General features: G+C 29.4%; 1 protein-coding gene across 1 annotated transcript; it reads left to right on the forward strand.

Annotated features, from left to right (window-relative positions):
- Positions 1–347: 347 nt before the first annotated feature.
- On the forward strand, positions 348–12139 carry FYFL (MADS-box protein SOC1-like). The gene is given in 8 exon segments (NM_001289900.2): positions 348–459; positions 751–940; positions 3858–3945; positions 10810–10871; positions 10970–11069; positions 11158–11199; positions 11297–11338; positions 11605–12139. Coding segments are annotated over 7 exon segments (690 nt in total). The 5' UTR covers positions 348–459; positions 751–758; the 3' UTR covers positions 11779–12139.
- Positions 12140–12506: the final 367 nt, after the last annotated feature.

The raw sequence follows: 12506 nt of genomic DNA on the forward strand, positions 1-12506 counted from the left end.
ATCAGTTATTGTGACTTATAATACTTTTTATGTAGTTTACAAATATATAAATTTCATTTTTAAAAAATTAAAAATTCCATAAACAAATTCTCAATCAAACTTAATTCATTTAACTCTCCAAAATGAAATATATCAATATGTCACATAGATTGAGATAAAAGAAATTAGTACCTTTTCGGCTTTAAAAATATACATTCTCTATATAATCCAAACACTTTCAAAAAAAAAAAAAGCTTAAAAATCGAAAATTACTAAAAATAAGTTAATCCAGACCCCATTAACTAACACAAATATATGGGAAAAGTAAGTTAATGTTTTTGGTTTTGTGGTCCGCAAATGAAGAGATACATACATCAATCCCATAAATAAAGATCCTTCATATATATATATATATTTTCTAGGAATCTAATTCCTTAACTATTTTCTTTTCCATCCTCTTTCCTTTTTCCCGGAAAATCGGTACGGAAATCCTTAATGTCTTGGAGTTTTAATTTATCTAGTTTAATGTTTTGTGATTTTGAAGCCATTATAGTACTATTTTTTTGTTCCTGCGACTGCCGTCCAGCTTAATTTTCATAGCTAGGGTTTTCCAAAGTCCTTTTGTTTTTTCAGTTGCAATTTTTTTTTTTTGCTGAAATTAATTCTAAAATATGTTTTTGAGGTGTACTTATAGTCCACCATCTGTTTCTTCATTGTAATTTTTATTTTTTATTTTTTTTGTATTCAATCCATATTAATTAATTTTTGCAGGAATTTAAATGGTGAGAGGAAAAGTAGAAATGAAAAGAATAGAAAATTCAACGAGCAGGCAAGTGACGTTTTCGAAAAGACGAAATGGACTTACGAAGAAAGCTTATGAATTATCAGTTCTTTGTGATGCTGAAGTTGCTTTCATTATTTTCTCACATAAAGGAAGACTTTATGAATTTGCTAGCTCCAAGTAAGAATATCTTAATTTTTGATTCATTTCACTCTATTCAATGTATACATTTTTTTCTTATTTGCTTCTAATTTCAAAGTCAATAGGCGTGGGCTTAATGTACTTTGAAAGTACGATGATGCTGTTTTTTCTTCTTTTTTTTTGAAGTTAACCTCGTCTATATCAATTTGTGTTTTTATCCACTAATCAAGTATATATTATGTTTGGATATGTCTAGATAGTTTTGAGGTGTGAGTTAGGCTTAAGATCAAATTTTACAGAGCTAATGATCATGGGTGGAGCTAAGATATGAGCTAATTAAGTAACTTTGGTTCAAACCTTGCGTTTGTCTTGATCTAGAACCAAGTAGCTTGAATAGATTAAGATAATCTATAATCTTTAAATTTTATCTCCGCTTCTACGGATGATTAATAGTATTTTTTTTAATCCTATCTTTGATTTCAAATTCAGAGAAACACTTGGATTTAAGTTTGATCCAATTAATGTACGACCTTAAAAAATATATGTTGATCTTTTACTCAATATAAATAATTATACAACAAACAATATTTCGTTTTATAGAATCATGTGGAGGGGAATGTGATTAGAGAAGGGAAATAGAACTTAATTGTTAAGTGTGTTTACTATTTTATTGGAAGAACTTAAATATGATATCAGACTAGGCATTGATCTTGTTTTTGAATCAACTCCATTAGCACAATGAAACAAAAATTTAACAACATACTTGTTCAACACATAAAAGAATCAAGCTCGTATTAAATGTGTACTTAATTAAACACTCATCAAAAAAACTAAAGTTAAGATAATCATTCAAGTGGATTTATGAGAGATAAACAAATTTAATTTGAAGTTCATATTGGTAAGAGACTTGGAAGGTTGAGATGCTAGATGCATATGTGTTATTTTATGCAATGTCCAAAAGGGGTCCTCTTAATTTATTAGAGTATGATATCACTTATACAACGTATGTTTCTTCTACATCATGAGGAAAATTTAAGTCGAGAATTTTTTGAAACAATCTCTTTTATTTTAGAAAGAGATAGTTATAACATGTATCGAACATATTTCATTGAGTACGTTGTTGTATACTTAGGAAAGTCTTCTCTTGAGAGTGGGGAGTGGGTGTGGAGGTACATATATTTGGTTGCTTTTAAATCTTTTTTGAGCAGTATATATGGTACTAGATAGTGTTGATTGCTACTGCTATATATGCATCTTTTTATGTTAGGTCACCGTCCTACTAATTTCTCTAGTACGTACTCTCATTTTTTGGGGAAATAATTAAAATACAACTAAAATTAGTCTACTTGGTTGTGTTTGGAAAAACCTACTAATTAATGGAGAACATAATCACAAGTTGATGAAGAAAAATAAAAGTTACATTTTCCAAGAGATCTTATTACCTAACCTAGGCAGGGCCAGTGAGATTATTTTGGAGATACTTACTTCCCATTACTTCTAAAGAGGTTATTTGTTACGTCAAATAAGAATAATAATTTTGAGATTAATTTTATTCATGTATCTCCCCACCGATTACTTCAACTGAATTAAAGAGGTTATTTGTTACGTGAAATAAGAATAATAATTTTGTGATTAATTTTGTTTATGTTTGGTTTAAATGTTAACTAATTTTGGATGTACTAAAATGGTAGGATTACTCCCATGAAATATCATTGCTTATTATATTTTGTGTATCAAAGAGTTTTTATGTCATCAAAAAGATATTTATATGGAAGTCATTGTAAAAAATATGATTCTTAATCCTGAAAATAAGATAAGTTATTTATTTTAATGTTAATAAGTTATAAGTGATACGATAATGTAAATAGTCTTTCTGCTGACGATAAAATATGACTTAAGGCTCACAAGAAGGTTGCACTATACAAAATTATTTTCTAGTTATCAATGTGAAACTTTTATCCCTACATCCCATCGAAATAAATTAAAACTAAAAGACTATTAGCAGCTCGATCATGAGTATTTAAACTTGTTTGTTGTTAGATCAGGTGAAAATGTTAATGTTGTGGAATACAAACTTATCAAAAACATGTTATATTGATTAAGATACAATTGAGCAACCCTCGAGAATATTAAATATTTTCAGATGTATATAAGTGGGAATATTTTAAGTTCAAAGTTAGATTACAGAAATGTCCTTCACTAATTTTAAAATTAAAATTTTATTTACTAATTTTTAAAATTAAATCAATAATGACGATTAAAACTAGACCAAATACATGATTAGATGTTACAACTTATCATTTTTCATTTCTTAATGAATTTGATTGTTAAATTTTTTTAGCTTCCACCATTAAACATATTCATGCACAAACCTTTCATGTACTTAATTTTTCCTTTAGAAATTGAATTAAAAATATTAATCCACCCCACTTTGTATTTCATCATCTAATAGTTCTTATGTAAGTAGTATTTTTTTTATTGGTCACTATTTTTCTTATTGATTTGTGCCTTCGTTCATTTTTTATTTTCATGGTTGTTGGAGAAGTACATAATCTAATAGTTCTTGTAATTTTTTTTTATTGGTCACTATTTTTCCTTTAGTTTGTGCGCTTCATTCATTTTTTTATTTTAATGATTGTTGGAGTATTTATGTCCCAAGAAATTTCAGAGCCGTGGGGCTTAGTTCTAGCCTTACAAGTTGCTCATCATTTTTTCAAGTCGTTGATGTTTAAGTTCTAGACAGAAAGTAAATACTAAAAAGAGTTTATTTTATATGCACAAAAACACATATAGGAGTACATCAGACAATATCGAGCAATTCTATATCTTGAGTCTATATAAATTATAACAATAACAGAAATCAAATGTGCAAGGCACGTTTCCAGAACTAGTATATAATTATATAGTCATGACGATCCATTACTGCTTTTACAATAATTATTTTGGAATGATTCAGCATGCAGAAGATAATTGAGAGATACCGAGGACGTGCAAGAGAAACAACGACGGTGGACAAAAGCACTGAACTCGAGCACTACATGGAGGTAAGTATTTTCTCTTATGTGCATCAAACAATAACCAAAAAGTTATAAGTATATGAGGAAAACAATTGATTCCTATCGATTTAGTTTGTGTGATGTAGTTTAAAAATGATATGTTTGGGCTTAAAGAAAGAATTATATTAAAACTTATAGTTTAAAATAAATACAATACTTGTGTGACTAATGAATTAGTTTTTTAGGAATAAAATGTATATTTATTAATGAAACAGCTAGAAAAAGGTTTGACAAATTTATTATTGAGTCACTCTTGAAAATGTCATAGCAATAATTGAAACTCTTGAAAATGTCATAGCAATAATTGAAGGGAAATCCTTGTGGATAATTAGAAAGAAGAGGAAGAGTCATTACTGTTGATCCACTAAGGGGAGGGATGTAGTAAATGTAATTCTTGAAACTACTTGTTAATACACATCATCTCATAAAATTTAGGTGTTAAGGACACTAGGCAATCGAAAATTTAGGTGTTAAGGACACTAGGCAATCGAAAATGTCATGTAAAATGAACTAAGAATAGTCTCATACTAAAAGAAGAGTAGGAAATAGCTTTAGGGACAGAATTTACCCTTGTTCCAAAAGGTGCCTCTTCCTGAATTTACAACCACTTCGATCTGACAAGCCAAAGGGGCCATATTCTATCATGAGATAGCGATGTGCATTTTCTGTTATCATCCCTTTTCATTGTCATTTTTGAAGTAAATAGAAAAAAAGAAGAGGACTTAGGCAATTCACATTAAATACAAGAAAGTCTACTGGTAGAATATCTCGTAGAAGAGCTACTTTGCGAGAATTTTCAAATCATTTTAGTCTATGACACAACAAGGTTTTTTTTTTCAAACAATTTTATATCACTAGACAGAATGTCTAGCGGCCTTTATTAATAATAAGATAAAAATCTCAATTGAATAAGTACAAACAAGGGGGGCTAGGTTTTACCTTATCAATACTAATGAGGTAACAAACCTTTACTAATTAATAAGGATGAAGAAAATAAGAGCTAGATAAAATCAAGTATTCTATGACAAATGAAGATACTTAAATAATGCAACAATATATACGTCAAGAAGAAGGTTGAGTTATCAACCTCAAACTTCTTTTTATATATGTATGAACTAAAAACGATAGTTTGTCCATCTAGAGTAACCTGAAGTATTTTCCTCTTGTCTTCTTCTTCATATCCGTCCAATAACACTTGATAGTTCATCACTTCTTCTTGGACTTATTGGATCTTGTCGAAGTTGTTGAAATTGTTATATGATTTTGCTTTACCAATCGCATAGGCACCTGCCTTTGGAACAAATTCTTCAGAGCCCCTTACCATCCCAACTATGTTATCTTCCATGTGTCTTTTTTTTTCGCTTCTTTGTTGCCTAGGTGAAAGATCCTCATCCCTAGCCACTTTATCAAAATATATATCTAACATGTTATCTTCTTCATCCTCTTCAAAGAATTCCTCTCCCAAATCATCATCTTTTTAAAAGAATTCCTCTCCCAAATCAATATATTGGCTAATTCCTTATGCGAAGGCTCCTGACTCATTCTTCTTTGAGATCACATTTTTAGGCATAAATGTTGGAGCCTCTGTGCTTAATTTGCTATTCAAAGGAGTAGGTGAAACTTGTTCTTCTTCATCAACCAAATCAGACCACCTAGAAACATTCATCTCTCCTTGTTTTTTCTTAGAGATAATCAAATCATTTGTCGATTTAGCACGAGAGAGATGACATACCTTTCTCCATACATCGCTCTAGTTGATTTTTTCTAGTAGCTGACAATGGTTCAAATACATTTTGAGTTGATAAAGTTAAATTAGGATCAATGCACTCAGTCACACCTTTTTCTCGACTTGAAGAATTACTTCGACTTATTGACGAAACATATCTTTTTCATGTCCTTGATGTTTAAAATGAGTGTAATACAGTGGAAGAATATCATAGACAATTTTCTGATAATGTTCAATAATTTTACCCGATTCTTTCTCCAAAAACTGTAATCTTACACGATTTGGATGCTTATCTAGTAAGTCTAGGATTATCTTAACCCTAGAAGTGCTTGGCCTGATTCGATCTTGTGTTGCTTTATCCACTGCAATAGGCTTTCATGTCTTTGTTTCAATCGATAATAAGGACCTCCTCGCAAAGAGATCTGTAGGTAACTCTGGCAATGAAATTCGTACCCAGGCTTTAGGTGTTTCCTCTTTAGGGTTGAATGATGGCGTCCACAGAAAAATTCTGAAGAAATACTCTTCACCATCAAACTCAAAATATTCGTAAAAAATTGATAGAACCTGTACAAAGTCCTCATATGAATCAAACCTAATCAAAAGGTGACGAAAATCAAGTTGGTCCAATATTATAATTTCCTTTAACATCAAATTGCTTTGGTAAAAGCTTTTGCAACTCGGATAACAACGATTTTCCATAAGCAAATTTGATAAACTCAATGGGCTTTAGTATGATTTTAACAGGTTTTGGATAGTTTTTTGTGGTTTAAGGATCGTTGCATAGGGTGATTTTATATCAAGGTTGACGTTTGTCTCTCCCACGGCCAGAGGCTGGGGAGAGGGCGAAGCAGCCATGGCTGCTATTCGAGTTGCCATGGAGAGAGGGAAAGGAAAGAGTGGGGGGCTTGACACAAGAAGGTTGTACTATCATTATAAATCAAACTTTTACTTTGATTGTTATTGACTTGACTACATTATCACACTGAGTAGTGTTTTCTCATGGAAGAAAGAAGGAGCTTAGCTTCTTAAAGGGCTCTTAATAAAGAAAACTTTTTTTAAGAAAGCAAGCCTTTTAAGTAGGGCTTGAAAGAAGGCAGGCGATCAAAGTGTCCAATCAATTTCATACTAGCTTTTAGAAAAATAATAGTAGAAAATGTAATTAAAGAAGAAGAAGATGGCTTTGAGGCGTGTAATCACTTTTTTTGAGTTATTGCTCGTATACACATTGGAGTAATATAAACAATTCTCTTCAAGGATACAACAAAACTCTTTGTTTATACATACAGATTTTTCATAGGCTACTTCTAGAAAGTCTTTACATTCATAGAACTTAAGAGATCACTCTTTATAAGAGTCATGTTCTTTCATGAACATATGACTGTTCATAAAGGTCATGTTCCTTTCTGAATAAAAGACTTTTTATAATAGTCATGTTCTTTCATGATCACCCAAATGGTCACCCAAGTTAAGGGAATCATCTTAAAATATCAATTATGTTTCATTTAGGATCAAAATATCATCCCAACTATCACTATTTTCCTTCAAATATACTTGACAATTCAAAAGCATCACTCTCTCCTAGTTGGCATGAAATGTCATTGAAGTCTTATTTTAATATAGACTAATTTAATTCATTAAACTCATTTAACTAAAATAATGATCATATTGTTTTTAATTTTTTTAATTAATTTATCAAGAATAAATTTTCATACTTAAAATCTTTTATCATAATTAAACTTTTTATGTTTTTATGTTATGCAGAATGCGTTTTTATAAAACGTACTATAATCTCATTAATTTTAAATACTAATAAACACATAGATTCAAAAAATATTGATATACAAATCACTCATGAATGCTAATTTACTTCAATTAATCATAAATTGTATAATAAATCAATAATATTAAAAATTAATTAATTATTAAAAAATAGTTATTTGGGTACATTGAAATCAATACATACTTATAATATCTTTTTTAAAAGAAAATAATAAGTGAATAATATTTATAGAATATGAAATTTTGATCTTTATTTATCAGTATATTAATCTCATATAATATGCATACTATTGAATTAAATTAGTAAATTCAATTAATTATTAGTTTATTTATTGATGTTTAATTGTATGAAAAGTTATAATATAATATAATATAGAATAAAAGAATAAAAATAAATTCAATTAAAAAAAGTTAATAATAATTTTCTTTTTCTTACTAATTTTTTGTCAAACTTACAAATCTATCTAATACTTTTATTAAAAATATTGTTTGAAATTTTCAGATAATTTAGTTAGGAATTTTAAAATTATCAGGTAATAATTGCATACAGAGATTTTTTCATAGAATTTTGTTTGGTGACGATATATAAAATTACTAGACTTTTTAAATTACTTTTCTTATAATCTTCATAAATTCTCATGTAATTTATATATTTATTTTGTAGAGACATAAGTTTGATGAATTAAAGAGGTCTATTATTTTTTAAACTGATTATCTAATGACAGGGCATATCAACTAGAATTTAAGGAGATTTTTGAGGTATTTAGTATTTCTAATGGATAAAAAAATATAATATTATTCACTTTCTTCTTCTTTTTTTCAAAAAAAAGCAGTATCGGAAGCATGAATTGCAAAATATACAATTAATATTCTTGTAATAGTTATTGACCTTTGATATTATTGATTTATTATACAACTTATGATTAATTGATGTAAATTAGATTTAATGAGTAATTTGTATAAAAATATTTTTTTGAATGTATGTGTTTATAAGTATTCAAAATTAAAAAAATATAGTACATTTCAAAAATGTATTCTTCATAACATAAAAAACAAAAAGTTTAATTTTGATAAAAGATTTTAAGTAGAAAAATTTATTCTTAATAGATTAAAAATAAAGTAATAATATGATTATTATTTTAGTTAAATAGGTTCAATGAATTAAATTAGTCTATTATTAAAAAAAAAATTTAATAACATGTCATGTCAACTAGGATAGAGTGATGATTTTAAAGTATCAAGTATATTTGGAGGAAAATAGTGATAGTTGAATGATATTTTGGTGCTAAATGAAACATAAATGATATTTCAAAATAATTCTCTTTAACTTGGTTGACCATTTAGGGAATTGACTCCACCACTTGAATATACATATAGGTGAAATTAGCTACTATGTCCTGTTACTATATACTTTTACTTATTACATTAAGAATTACCTCAACCTCTGTGTAATAATTTGCATTATGGAGTTTGTTGCTATGCCCCTGTTATATCAAGCATAGTTTAAGGATCTTAACCTTTATTTGTTCACACATTTATAATATTACATCTTTTGAAACAAAATTTTACAAAAGGTCTGACAAAAATTTTAGATTCATATTCTTTAATGAACATATGACTTTTCATAAGAGTCATATTCTTTCGTGAACATATGACTTTTCATAAGAGTCATGTTCTTTCGTAAATAAAAGACTTTTCATAATAGTCATGTTCTTTCACGAACCGATGTGTCTGCTCAAAACCTCTATATATTAATCCAATACTCTCTACTTCTACTACCATCACCCCTAGTATTGCATTATGAATGTTCGGTCATTTGAAGAAAATACAGTATTGCATCATTTATGAGAGTTCGGTCATTTGAAAAAAAAGCACTGGATATCACTAAGTGTCCTTAATGCTATGATATTGACAATTAGGTCAAAAACATTTTTGAATTCAAAATATTAAAGATTATTTGGATCATTCTTCCAATATATCTCAGCCTTAAGGGTTAGCTTGCTTCCACTAGTAGCCTAAGGGGCGATCGACCTTAAGACATGGTATGGAGGCGAAGGTATGGAAGTACGACAATGCAGTCTAAGGAGGAGTGGGACTTTGGAAGCTACATGAAAGAGAAAGGACATAGCTTAATGGAGGAGTTAGAGATCTATTTGATTCCTTGTGAGAAGATTTAAGTAGGTTTTTGTTTTTCTCATCTGGATGTAAATATAGGGGACTACACAACCTTCGTGTACGTGATTGACTTCTTTCTCAACTTAAATAAAGGAAGAGATGGATTGGAGAAGAATTCATTCCTCTCCGAGCAGTGAAGTGCCATATCCTAGAGAGAAGGCTTTACCGATCGTTAAGATAGAGTTGGTGTCGGTAGTTGTTCTTTTACTTAGATGACTCTTAAAGCTAATGAGATGATTCCGATAAACCGGCATTCCTCATTCCTCAGAGAAAGGAAAATCTTTCAAAAATCCATGTGGAAGTTCTTTTTATTATATGTACTTCGATACCATGTTGAAGTCTGTGACTGTGTCATCTACCAGCTTAAGCTTAAGGTGTTAGAGCGAGCACACTTTTGATTAGTTTGTGATATTCGGTTAGAAAATGCAAAATTAGAGAATTGAAGTGATCTTTGATTTCTGAATATGATTAGCCTTTAAGTACAAAAGTAGTTCTAGACTACTCAAACTTTATGCAATAAAAGCATCTATGAAGATGCGCTGTTCTAGACTTTACACACAAGAAATTCTCTAAATCACAATTTACAACAAATATATCCATGACATTGAGTTGAAGATGGACTGTTAAAATTTTGCTATATCAGAATATTTGTAATTAGTGAAGAAAAGTCTAAAATAATATGAAAAGCCATGACTTATATATTTTAAAATGGTCAAAAAAATATGTGCATCTCTTCAAGGAAGTTCATATAGTAGAGCTAGCAAAGAATGAAATGAAATTATATGTACATGTCCCATTCTGCTTCAATCAATAATCATCTCTAGGAAAATTCTAAACCTCATAAATCATTTCTTGGTTAGTTGGTTTTAAACCCTTGAATCCCTCTTTAACACCCCACCTCATGCCCAGTGCTTAGCATCTGGTGCGTGGGTAATTTGATTTTGAGGTCCCAACATCAGGTGAGACAGACCCTGCTTTAATACCATGTGAAATTAGGTCTTAGGCCTAACTCACACCCCAAAAGCTAGCTCAGAAGGAGGAGGATTGTTCAAGCCTTATAAGGAGTCCACCCATCTCATTTATCACCGATATGGAACTTTTGTCATTCTTTGACACCTTCCTTGATTTTGAATCCGATAATGATACACCATTGATTGATTTCATTTTTGCAGAACTTGAAGCATGAAACAGCTAATATGGCGAAGAAGATAGAGATCCTCGAAATTTCTAAACGGTTCTCCATTTTTTTAATTTACTACTCCTTTCGTAACACTTATTTTAGAACGGAAGAACTAGTTATTTACTTAAATTGGGAAATTTTTAATTGATTAGGAAGCTAATGGGGCAAGGATTAGGGTCATGTTCAATGGATGAACTAGAAGACATTGACAGCCAACTGGAGAGGACCCTCAAAATTATCAGGGCTAGAAAGGTACTAATTAAATTCAATATTATTCAATATTTGACACTAATTTTAATTATTTATCCTTAATTCTTTAATTTCTCATTTTAATTTCTAGACTCAATTGTTCAAAGAGGAAATAGAAAGTCTAAAAGCAAAGGTATGATCATTGACAATTAATTATATAATTTAATGCATTTTAGGCCTTTTACTAATTGGTATAATGTTAATTCTATGAACTAAATGCAATTTCTCAGGAGAGACTATTGCTCCAACAAAATGCAAGTTTACGTGAAAAGGTGAACTCTCTCATATTTGTTATTTTAATTAATCAAATATAATGTGAATTCTAGAAATTTTTATATTTTAGAACACGTTTAATAACACAAATTTCAACCTTTTTTTTTTTATATATACATACCAATAACATACATCGAAGAGTCATTATGATTTACATATGTTCATTTATCTTATAGGATATTCAAACTATTCCTTTTACTATATGTTACGCTAATTGTTGTATTTATGTTTTTTTTTTTACATTAAAAAATATTTCTCAATCCAGTGCGGGCTTAGGCCAATGCTATCAGAGTCAGCATCTGCACCCGAACCCATACCAGCACCACCATCAACACCACCAGCTCAATCAAAAGAAAGGGGAAATTGTAGCCAAAGTACAAAGAGTTGGGAAGTGGAGACTGAATTGTTTATTGGCCTTCCTCAAACGCGCTGCTTATAGTAGCTTGGATCAGTGGTTGAGCTAGGGTTTTTTTTGGTCAAAGGAATTTAAACCTCGAAGAAGTACACAGAGAAGGCAAAATGGGTTCAATCTCTACTCTATATTACACTAAATTAAAAGATAAATTTTAACTATATATGTTATAATATTATTTTTCGCTGTAGGAAAATCAGTTAAACACCCCATCAATCCTACGTGGCTCCGCCCCGACCGGGACAATGGGACCATTTGTTCATATTTTGTTTATGGTTCTCCTCAGTTATTTAGACTAAGAGGTTAGGATTTCTCAGTTATTTACAACCATAAGGAGTTGCAAAATTCAATAAATAATACCTTACAATAAGAGTGTAATATTTGCCCCTATTTCTTTCTATTTTTCATGTATTTATAGTATACTTCCTTTCTATTTTTCAAACATTCTAAACAGCTCAATTGTTTTTGAGTGTATCACAAGTTTGTTTTTGGTTTATAATGGATTATAAAATTTATAGGTGAATTCAAAATTCAAAATTTATTGATTTTTGTAATGACTTTTCTATAATAACTAGGTGCATAATTAATTATTTATGAATACTACGTAAATTTCTTTATATATATATATATATATATATATAAGCAACATCTATACATAATATACAGAAGAATATGTAGACATATTTAATGACATTTTTTACTGTCCATTACAAATATTATTTTATTTATATCATTTTTTATATATATAGAAGATC

This window comes from Solanum lycopersicum, chromosome 3 (genome assembly GCF_036512215.1).
Source record: "Solanum lycopersicum chromosome 3, SLM_r2.1".
Taxonomy (NCBI): Eukaryota; Viridiplantae; Streptophyta; class Magnoliopsida; order Solanales; family Solanaceae; genus Solanum; species Solanum lycopersicum.